Below are 12,103 nucleotides of genomic sequence, written 5' to 3'. Positions count from 1 at the left end.
GGCGCTGACCAGGCCTCTGACCATGGGGGTCCAGACCCTCAAGGCCTCGGTCACGGGATTACGCCTGGAGGAGTTCACGGTCGGTGACTCTGGCGCAAAGCTGTGGTGTGACGCCTCCACGGGCCAGCCTCGACTGCTGGTCCCTGCGGCCTGGCGCCGACCCATTTTTGAGGCGGTTCACAATCTTTCCCACCCCGGTAGGAAGCCGTCCGTGAAGTTGTTGTCGCAGAAGTTTGTGAAGGACGTGAGGTCCTGGGTCGACTCGTGCGTGGCCTTTCAACGGGCCAAAGTCCACCGCCTTACTAGGGCCCCTTTTGAACTTTCTGCGGTTCCTGAGAGGAGTGTTGACCATGTCAATGTCGACCTCGTGGGTCCACTTCCTCCCTCTCACGGTTTCACCTACCTGTTTACGATGGTGGACAGGACGACCCGCTGGCCCGAGGCCGTTCCCCTCACCTCGACGTCAGCTTCCGACGTCGCCCGCGCTTTCATCGGCACGTGGGTGGCGCGCTTCGGGACCCCGTCTGACCTCTCCTCTGACCGCGGTTCTCAGTTCACCTCGGAGCTGTGGAACGCTGTTGCTGTGGGTTTGGGGGTCTGCACCGCACCACCGCATATCACCCCCAGGCTAACGGATTGTGTGAGCGGTTTCACCGGTCCATGAAGGCGTCACTGCGTGCCGGCTTGTCTGACGGCAACTGGGTGGATAAGCTCCCATGGGTTATGCTCGGCCTCAGGTGTGCCCCCAAAGAAGACCTGCAGTCCTCGTCGGCGGAGCTTGTCTATGGCCAGACGCTACGGGTCCCTGGGGAATTCATTCCCACCGCCACTGTGCCCTGGTCTGCGGCCGGGCAGCGCTCCTCCCTGCTGGAGACCGCCGGGACATTCGCACCCGTCCACACGTCGCAGCACAGCAACCCAGCTTTCCGGGTGTCCCCCGGATTATGGTCGGCGGATTTCGTTTTTATTCGCCACGACGCCCACTGTGGTCCCCTGCGGCCCCCCTTACGACTGTCCGTTCAGGGTCATACGTCACGGGGACAAGAGCCTGGTGGTGGACATTGGTGGCAGGCCTGAGACTGTGTCCGTTGATCGGATTAAACCTGCTCACGTGGACGTTACCAGGCCGTTGGAGTTGGCTCTGCCCCCACGTCGGGGCCGCCCTCCCATGGCCCGCCCCCCGCCCCCTGTGGGGATGCCCTCGCCCTCGTTGGCGCCCCTGCCCTCGCCTGCAGCCCCGCCCCTGCCCTCGCCTGCGGCCCCGCCCTCCTCGACCCCTGTGGTCCGTACGCGCCGGGGTCGGGTGGTGCTTCCTCCAAGGCACGAGGATTTTGACTATGCGTGAATACTGGGGGGGCTTGTGTGGTGATTTTCATTATTCACCCACGGATCTATGGGTTGGGGTATTGTTCTGCAAAGACATTTGAGTGAGCCGGACTTCCTGTTTCCGCCGGTCTTCGCTTCCCGGGTATGAAGTGTTTAAATGTGTTTGCAGATGCTTAATAAAAGTCTAGCCTGTACCTTCGATACCCCGCCTCCGACTCCCGTCTCTCGGCACTAAAACAACAAGTTAAACAAAAAGGCAGGCAAACGGCCGGGCACAAACAAAAAAGGCCAAAAGGGCGCAGGTTAAACTAAAGAGCAAACAAAAGGAGGACTCTAATAAAATGAACCTGTTCAAAATAGAGATAAGGATTTACAACAAAACGAACACCAAAAAGAGACTGTAGACAAACAGATAGCTGTTTGCTTGCATTTTACATAACAGACTGTATGTGGTTTGTCTTGTGTGTCATGTTTTGCATTTTGTTTATGTATGTCTGTAAGTTGTTGCTATTGTCGGGACCCCCTTGAAAACGAGATGGTGCATCTCAAGGGGTTTATCCCAATGAATAAAAATGTCTATATCTGTGAGTACAACAACTCAACGTAGTACTAGGCTAAACACCATAAATCACAATAACAGTAACCACTACCACAAGAGGTACATAGTTAACAGCAAATAAGCAAGAAGCGTGAGGCATCTGTACACACACACAACAGAGCCTCCCGAATGATGACAGTCGACCGGCTTTATAGTCCTCCCCTGGAAGGTGTGCGCTGGTTGTGTGCTGGGATTGGAGCGCGTCGGGCCCGTCAGCTCCAATCACAGTCTTCGAGGCGGCCCAGAGGATGGGCAGCCAATGACATCAGGGCCACTGCAACGTTCATTTAAATATCACACAGAACAGAGTAAATAGGACCGGGGAATCAGCGGCCGTGACAAGGTCCAAAAGGATGATGACAGAGGAGAGGGAGGCTGCTTTAGCCGTGTGCAGTTCCTCAGAGACAGCAAGGAGAGCAGTTTCTGTTGAGTGACCTGCCTTGAAACCAGACTGGTCCGGATCCAGCAGGTTGTTCTGATGGAGATAACAGGAGAGTTGTTTAAAGACAGCGCGTTCAAGTGTTTTAGACAGGAACGGGAGGAGAGAGACAGGCCTGTAGTTTATAACATCAGACGGGTTGAGAGTGGGTTTCTTTAGGAGAGGGTTTACTCTTGCCTCCTTGAGACTGTTTGGAAAGTGACCAGAAGTTAGAGAAGTGTTGATGAAATGGGTTAGAAACGGTAGAATATCAGGAGCGATAGTCTGAAGGAGGTTTGAGGGGATAGGGTGGGGGCAGAGGTAACGAGGGTAAGAACCTCACTTGGAGAGAGAGGGGAGAAGGAGGTCAGTGTGTGGGTGAAAGGAGGGTCTGGTGACCCAGCGGTGAGTAAAGATGAGTCAGAAAAAGAAGAACGAATGTCATCAACCTTTTTTTCAAAGTGGTTAACAATAGTCGCTTGCAGAAGGGAGGAGGGGGAGGGCTTTGGGGGTCCAAGAGGGTGGAGGAAATGGAAATAAGTTTTTGGGATTGGGAATAGAAGCTGGATACTATCTTGAAAGGAAAGTGGTTTGGCCTGATAGACGAGAGCACAGAAAGAGGGAGGAGAGGCCTGATAGGTTAGGAAGTCGCCTTGGTGTTGGATTTCACCCATTTCCGCTCAGACTGCCGGAAAGGATCGTCCTATTAGCACACAGTGCATCATTTTAGCCAGGGAGCAGGGAGGACTGACGAGCTGCCGCCGAGATGTGAGAGGATCAGAAGAGTCCAGAGAGAATGAGAGAGTAGAGAGGAGAGTTTCTGTAGCAGAGTTTGGAGCAGGAGTGGAACGAGTCAGACGAGAGAGGGCTGGTATCAGCCGGGCTGAGTACCCGCCAAAGGTATGAGGGGAGAGGGAACGGGAGTTACGGGACAGTTGCAGAATTAGAAGAACTAGATTTTTGGTTTGGAGAGGGTAGAGAGAATGAAATGAAGAAGTGATCGAGAGGTGGATGCGGGGTTACAGATAGGTTAGAAGTATGCATCCGTTGAGAATCAGAGGATCAACGACACTTGCCCAGCTTTATGAGTGGTGGGGATGGAGGAACAGGGAGAAAGCAAAGGTGGTAAACAGTTATATAGTTTGTCTATCTTTCTTCCCTGTTTTTTTTTTTTCTATGGAGGTTGAAGTCCCCGAGACAGTCAGCGGGAGGCCAGTTGTAACGATTCAGGGGATGTGTGAGAGGAGATTATCTAATTCCTCCAAGAATTCCCCCAAGGGACCTGGTGGGACGGTAGAGAACAACAATGGTTAATTTATAGGATGGTGTTACTGTGACGGCATGAATTCAAAGGGTGGAAGGGTGAAGTTAGTAGCTTGAAGAGTGGAAAAAGCTCAGTTGAAGAGAGCAGGAGACCAGTGCCACCTCCTCTCCAGTGGGTCTGGGTGTGGTGGGTGAAGGAATATGCTGTGGAGAGAGCGCTGGGTGGATGTGCTTGGATGGAGTAATCCAGTTCTCCAGGGAGAGCAAGGAAATCCAGAGACTGCAGGGAAGCGTAGCCAGGAGATGAATCAGCTTTAGGAACAGCTGACTGGCAGTTCCACAGCCACCTGTAACTAGATGTTGGATCCAGGGAGCATGTGGGATAACGAGAGGCAGGCCGGTTACCCAGTTATATCGGTTAGGAGATGATAATTGCGAGAAACACATGAACAGGAAGGCGAAATACACATGATTAGTAGATGAGGGGCTAAAAAAGAAACAAACACCCAGCGATACTTAGCTCAAATCAAGTAGGATTTGCCTCCCTCGTGGAACTCCCGCAGGACCTTCTAATGGTCTTCGTCAGTCTGGAACTCCAGGAAAGGAGCTGCTAAAAATGGAACTTTGTCCTGATTGCTGAGTTGTCACAGCTGGTTGCCTACTGCCCCTTTAATTAATTACTCTACAGATGGATGGGCGACAGCGGCCTTTAGTCTAATTATAATGCAACTATTTCAGACAAGGTCCACTGAGCCCTGATAAAGTGATCTGATAATTCCAAAACACACAATTGTAGCTAGACATAACTACAACAACATTATACAGAGAGAATAAATGAAACAGAGAGTTCTCATTGCACTTTCATACTGCAAAAAATGTAATACGAAATATTGATGGACAATACAGTATAAAAGATTTGAGCTTTATTCTGATTGGTTTTCTGGGACATATTTTACAATAGTGTTTTCTTCTTACCTTTACAGTGCTGGGAAAGAGAGAGAATTGTTATTTTCTTGTGTTATTTAGAAGACTTAAGATCTTTTCTCATTGCATGAACAGGCCTATTCATCCATTTTGTAGCGTACTCTGAATAAAAATGAAAGCTTTGAGAACAATACATTAGATCAGGAGGTGTCAAACTTCAAGGCCCGCGCGCGGCCAAGACCAAACAATGCCGGCCACGGCCGTCATTTGATCGTGCCCTGCATGAGCTTGCAAAGAATATAATATACAACATGGTTAATTGTTGAATATTTTATTTCAAATTATTTGCCCTAACACTCTAATTTCAGCATTAATTATTTATGAATGATACTTACCATAAATACTAATCCAAGCAGAAGCCAAATAATGGTAATCTATAATACATATAATCCTTATATTATTATACACACACAAACATACTCTTCTCTCTTTCCTCCTTCTCTTACACTTATGCTACACGACCATCCAAACTACCCTATATTAAACACACACACTACACTACACACAATGTAACACAGTTACTTACACACAAGAACACCCACTGTCTACTCTCTCACACACACACCACAACACAACAGCTACCCGACAACTTATCACACCACACTATTTATATGTATCTAGTTTTGAGTTACAACCGGCCCTATTGAGTGCAACTCCATATACTGCTAATGGTGCTCCCGTCCACTGGACAATGAGTTGTACACCCCTGCATTAGATGAAGGGGAACCCGAAAACACCGCTAAAACGGTAAACAGGCAAAGTTCTACTTGATATATCACCTTTTCAACACAAGGCTATTTAAAAGGCTCCATCACTATGTGATCTGAGAACTCAGCAGTCATTCATACGGACATATCTCAGAAAGTAAGACTTAAGGTAGCCTATTCGCAAAAGAACACATAAATAGACTTTCCATCACCGTGGAAACCAAAAGGTCAAACGACAAAGACAACGAGAACCGAGGGTCAAGAGCGAAGGAGGAAGAAGTGATAAGGGACCCACCATCCTANGGTGGGGGGGTGGGGGTGTGTGGAGAGAAACTCCCTCTGGAGGGAAAACAGGGATTTTAGCCTCTACAGACCATTTACATGCACAAAAAAACACACTACAGGAAAGGGAAAACCACGAAAGCATGAGAGGGCCTCTTTAAAGCGACAATATGAAATCGGATGAAAATATGATTTTGAATACAACCCCCCCCAGATCCTTATGGTAACCTTATCATCGGTGACTGTGTTATTGTGTCAATAAACATGCAACCAGTGGCTAATCATCCGGATATTTCTCCAAACCCTCTTCCAAATACAACAGAATAATCTGTTCTGTAGAGATCATCGTGCTCTGTATCATTAACCTCACCTCCCTGCTTTGTTTGGTGAGTTTTACATTCACCACTGGAAAGCATTTCACCCAGGCAACCATTGCAACCACAGTAAACAGCAGGAGGGGAGAGTGTTAAGCTCAATGCTGATATACTCACCACAACATGGCTTTACATTGGTGGATGGATCTGTTTGTTAATCTGCTCCGGTTTTACATTTAATCTGAGCATCCCGACTCAGAGTAACGATGCTGTGTGTGATCAAACGTAGAAGCCCATTTTGATCTGATAGCTTTTGATCTGCAAATGATCCTGATCTATTTGATATCATGCTGAAATCTGCTCCATTTAAAGCCACCTAGATATTAATAAGGACCCTCCATAGTGTATATGTGTGCTGCTGAATACAATAAACAGCACATTGGTGTCACCTTATGATAGGCCTATTTCTGTCCCCACACTGAGTCACACACTGTACACAATGATGTACACAATGAGCCCATATTTATTTTATAAAGGCAGCATCTTATTGAAGGGTGGATGCACCGGGGGCATACATAATGTTTACAGAGGGTGAATAGAGACATAAAGGGGGATGGGGTCAACATAAAGCCATCAGTGGACAAGCACAGCTGATCAGAGATCCATTTGTTTCTTACCGGAGAGCCAGAGCAACAGCAGCGCCGCGCTCAGCAGCTGAGCGGCAGACCTCTCCGGTACCGGGGAACACATCTTCCGGGAAAAAAACCGAGCCTTTATCAGTGGAAAAATATGTATACGTTAAAAAACACAGCAGGAATTCTGCTCTTGCGTTAATATGCTAAAAACTGTATTTGTTGTTTGGTTTTATAGGCAGGACATGGCTGGCAGTGTCTGTAGCCTTATGGCAGGTTGGTCTCATGGTTGTCGGTACGTTGGAGGAGGAGGAGGGAGGGCAGGACATTTTACAAGTGGAGTAAAATGGAGGACATCTGCCTCTCCTACAGGTTGTAAACAAACGGTTTGTATTACGTGTACACTTAAGAGCAACACCTATACGCTTGAAATTAAAGGAAAAAGAAAACAAATATTTACAAAATAGACCTTGAATGACTTATTGAAAAATATTTTAAATGCAGGGTATAAGGTGCACACGGCTTTGGTTTTTCAAATGCATTTTGATTTTGACCATGTTCAATTATTTTACCAATTAGCAATAAGATAAAATACATTGATTTAGCTGGTTTATCATTAGCTATTCATGCCATAGTCTCCACAGTTTCCACATTTCAATCAAACTGATCAAATTAGAGATTTTAAAGCAATGTGTTACAGCATTTTCATCCAAAATCATCAAAGAACCAAATAAAGGAACTCATATACGTGTATATTTGAAATTATAATCATCAATTACGACTATCCAGGATGCTTAGATAAGCTTTTCTAACACAGTTTATGTTGATTTTCCCTCACTTATGTGTACGTTTGTAATGTGAATGTAAATGAAGAGGTCAGCCACCACTTATCCAGGTGGGAGCAGGAGCTTTTGTATCTTGGACGTTTTTTTAGGTAACACTACCAAAATATCACATCTGTATTTGACCATGTGTGCACAATAATGTCTGTTTTGGGTCATGAGGATGAGGAGTCCCCTCTGAGAGAAACCAGGCTGCCGTGCAGACAAACAATAAACTAAACACAGCCATACCTCCCTCCTGATCATTCCCCAATCCATCCTTGCTTGGTGGGAGGCAGAAGGTGAGGATACCGGGAAATAAAAACAATGGTAGTCACATGGTTCATACCATCTACCTTTCACATTGTTACTTACAGGACGCAAAGAGGGTGTGATGTAATGTTGTACAAAGTACAAAGAGAAGCTGCAGTGAAACAGTTGCCAAATTCCTCTCTGAACGCTAAAGCTTGAAAACCCTCTGGGATTTATCAGGTGGTAAGAGCTTGAGTGCAAGAGGTCGTAAAGGCTCAACATGGAGTAAACAGGAAGGGGGAAAAGTGCTTCACACTCTATAAGCATTTATTTATTTAGATGATGTTTTGAAGAAGAGTGAAGGGCCAACACATCATCTATCAGTGGTTCTCAACTGCTGGGTCACGACCCAAAAGTGGGTCGCGGACCCATTTCGAGTGGGTCGCAGATGTGAGTTAAGAAAATAAAATATTCCTCTTTTTTTTTTGGTGGAAAAGAGTCAAACTTTTATTTTGAAGGCCCGATTTTCTAACGCTGTGCATGCAGTAGGCGTTGGACTGGAAGTACCGGAGGCCATAAACGGTTTTGGAAAACTTCTGTCACGTAGTGATCATCTTCTCAATACAACATCTTTGCTGATGTTTTTTCGAGTCTTCTGGCCAATCAGAATCAAGATTGTTGCAGGAAGTCCCCAGAACTATTCTTTATACATCAATGGGTACAACTTCAGATAGAAATGAACACATAATGAAATATGACCCCCGGTTTGATGATTGACAGGTCACAGAACAATGGGAGCTATCTACCCTTATCCACAATTTAAAGTAAGTCACACAAACTATCTCCTCTTTGATCTTCTCTCTGTGAGGAGCAGCAAGCTGTCAGAACAAAGTGAAACACAAACAATGGCATAAAATATTATTATTATGTCGGGTTGTAATACATTTATTTATTTTCTTCTCAGAGTATACCAGAATGCGTAGTTTATGTTAGTATTTCTAAAAATCTCCTGGGGGAGAATCCCCCTCAGACCCCCTTCTCGGGTTGGGTTTTCAACATGTGTGCCTTTTTATGTTATACAGTTCAGCTTTGATTCCATCATCTCATTAAACCTTATTTAAAAGCGTTCTTTAGTTCTGTGAAGGGATATAAGGGATATGCACTGTACTTCACTTTAATTAATATTGTATGCTGAAAAGCGTATATATATATTACAGCACAATTCTTTGTTGAATAGATTTGAGTGTTTCAAAATTTCGTGTCGCGATTTATTGACAAAGGATAAAAGTGTGTCCCGAGGCCTGACCAGTTGCGAACCACTGATCTAAATAAAGAGATGCTTCTAGAGAGTGAAGCGTTTTTCCCCTTCCTATTTGCTCCATGTTGAGCCTTAACGACGACAGAAACAGAGACATAGGCCGTTTCTCAATGTCGAGTAAACTGCCGAACCACTAGTTCAAGTATACTACGTCATCGAGTGGCGCCGAATGCTGGGCATTTAACATGCATTTAAACAGTCCTTCGGCGCCACTCGATGACGTAGTATACTTGAAATAGTGGCTCTGCAGCAGGTATACTCAACATTGAGAAATGGCCACAGGCTCTGAATTCTTAAATAGGCCACACCCGAGTCACACAGCTGACGGTGATTAGATAATCATGTCTTAGCAGGGCAAGGGGAAAAAATCAAGATGTACTGAGACAAAACATTGGCTGAAAACAGGCAATTAAAATGTCCATCTCTGATATAATGTCCTCTAGTCTTTTATAAAAACCGCATCATTTAGCAAAGAAGTAAAGGAATGGTTGATGAATACACCGGATGTGAAGTGGTTGCAACCCGTCTTCTTAAAGCCATGTGAAAGTAGTGTTTATTAAAATAAAAGTAGGTACCAGTGTACACAAGGCACCACAGCAGCATGAATTGGGTTACTCAGAAATGTGGACTTGTGAACAAAGTGGATATGCTTTGTTTTTAAACAGGTGGTTTAGTGTCTGTCATTTCTAATAGTATAGGGAGTGCTCCATCTAGTGTTTCACATAATACAGTACATGTCTTTATGGGTTGATAGAAATACCACAGTGAAGGGGAATGGTGTGTTTTTTGCTGTCTAGTGCAAAAACCGAATGCATAGCGGGATTCATATGGATGTAATAATGATTTGTTATTTACTTTTAATTATAGTTGCTGTAGCCATTGCCATATTTAGAAAAGAAACAAATTGTTCAAATGCTGTTAAACTATCTGACTAACTGTTGTTTTGGTCATACGATAAGCCAATTTGCCTGTGAAGCCACTTCATTATATGAGATAGCCTTTAAGTTATTTCGTTAATTCCACAGGAAGTTAGCATTTTACTTCCTGTGGCATACAGCCTGTCAGAAGTCTGCCTCAAAAGACCAAACGGAAAGTAGAGTTTGGCAAACACTCATCACGCAGGTTCCAATATGAGTGCATTACCTCCTGTTTGAGTTGCACATGTGGAAACAAGACGTAAAGAGAACATGTCAGCTAAAGAGTCTTCATGACCTAATGTGACATCCTTACTCCTTTGCAGACTCAACCTCTAAGTCCATGAGTGTGAAAGAGACTTAAAAGTGGGGTAGGTAAGTTTGAGAAACCGGCTCGAGATACACTTTTTGTTATATTCCATGGAATGCTCTTAACATCCCGATAGCAATGAATATCTGAAGTGCTTTGACAAAAAATCCATAAATAAATGTCATCTGTGGAAGCCGTAGTACTGTAAAAACCACGACCAATCATCTGAGCCGGCCCAGCTAAAGTAACTGGATGGCCTACCTGCCTGTCAGCCTTCCATCTGTGCACAAACTTATCTCGTGCTCTCATTGGTCATGTGCGCGTTCGTGTGTGTTGGAGGAGGGGCTCTGTGAGGAAGTGGCAGATTTTCTCCGGTCGTGTATTTTCAAATTCTAGCGATCTCGAGCCGGTTTCTCAAACTTACATACCCCACCTTTAATGATTTATTTGAATGGACAGATTCTTCAGAAAAGATGTGGGATGTCAGGATAAAGGGAAGAGGAAAGGACGATCACATACTATAAGGAGTGACTGAGGGAGGAGGCAGCTATGGAATGCAGGAGGAGAGAAAAGGCTCTTTAGAGGAGTGGTTAGAAAACATGAGGAGCAGAGTGAGGCGACTCTCAGTCTGTGGTGGGCATCACAAAGCTGCTGACTGATGATAAAGAGCTCATACAAACTCTACATGCATTCAGTGCATTCAGAGTGAAGGCTTAAAGTCCGGACACTGTCAAATAACACATGTGTGTCTATTCCATTATCCACAAGTGTTGGGTTGAGTGTTCTGAGAGTTGGGATGAACAAATTCACAATTCAACTGTTTTTATCAACTGTTTGTTGCTCCATGTTTGTATGTGTCTCTTTGAATGTATTCATTAAGGTTTATATTTGTTATGTTTTTGTTTTTTATTGTACATTTGTTGATGTTTTGGAGGAAATTAAACTTTGCAACATGTTGACATCTTAAATATAGAATATCAAACCCCCACTCTCTTAGTAAAAATAAAATAATATAAATATGTAAAAATTCATGTTTAGCATTCAAATAAATGCAGTCATTGTAAATTCATGATAGGCTATTGTAATGTGTACATGTCTGTAAGTAATGTAGCAAGCAAGTAATATATATATATATATGTATATAAGGATACCTATAGGAATTAGAATAGGAGTTATCCTCTGTGTGTGTGTGTGTGTGTGTGTGTGTGTGTGTGTGTGTGTGTGTGTGTGTGGCATTGCATTACTATCCTTGTGGGGACCTACATCTGTTTACACAGTCACGTGTGGGGACTCGCTTCCCTTATGGGGACAAAATGGAGGGAATAATTAATTTTAGGGTGAATACTTGGTTAGGGTTAGGCATGTGTTGGTTATGGTTAAGGTTAGGGTTAGGGTTAGGCATGTGTTGGTTATGGTTAAGGTTAGGATAAGTTTCCAGGAAATTACATTACATTCATTTAGCTGACGCTTTTATCCAAAGCGACTTACAATAAGTGCATTCGACCAGGAAGATACAACCTTGAAGAAAACAGAATCATATAAGTGCATCAGGTTTCATAGAGCTAAAACATTTCAAGTGCTACTCAACTGGCTTTAGATAAGCCAGTCCTTTATTAGTATATAAGTGCTTTGTTAGTAATTCTATCGCTCGAAGAGGAGTCGAAAGAGATGAGTTTTCAGTCTGCGCCGGAAGATGTGTGGAAATGCATGTAAGTCAATGTAATGTCCCCTGAAGTGATGTATACATGGTATGTGTGTGTTTGTGTGTGTGTGTGTGTGTGTGTGTGTGTGTGTGTGTGTGTGTGTGTGTGTGTGTGTGTGTGTGTGTGTGTGTGTGTGTGAGTGTGTTTGTGTGAGTGTGTGTGTGTTTGTGTGTGTGTGTGTGTGTGTGTGTGTGTGCGTGCGTGCGTGCGTGCGTGCGTGCGTGCGTGCGTGCGTGCGTGCGTGCGTGCGTGCGTGCGTGC

At 44.7% G+C, this 12,103-nt stretch overlaps 1 protein-coding gene across 1 annotated transcript in view; it reads right to left on the bottom strand.

Annotated features, from left to right (window-relative positions):
- The window catches only part of scn2b (sodium channel, voltage-gated, type II, beta), a 16,582-nt gene extending 9,799 nt beyond the window's left edge, over positions 1 to 6,783 (bottom strand). The window contains exon 1 of the mRNA XM_010795512.1: positions 6,570 to 6,783. Coding sequence (XP_010793814.1) covers positions 6,570 to 6,642 — 73 coding nt within the window. The 5' untranslated portion in view covers positions 6,643 to 6,783. The remainder of the gene's footprint in view (positions 1 to 6,569) is intronic.
- Positions 6,784 to 12,103: the final 5,320 nt, after the last annotated feature.

This window comes from Notothenia coriiceps, unplaced genomic scaffold, assembly GCF_000735185.1.
Source record: "Notothenia coriiceps isolate Sejong01 unplaced genomic scaffold, NC01 NC01_scaffold00037246, whole genome shotgun sequence".
In the NCBI taxonomy this organism is placed as follows: domain Eukaryota; kingdom Metazoa; phylum Chordata; class Actinopteri; order Perciformes; family Nototheniidae; genus Notothenia; species Notothenia coriiceps.
This window is presented reverse-complemented; position numbering and strand designations above follow the sequence as displayed.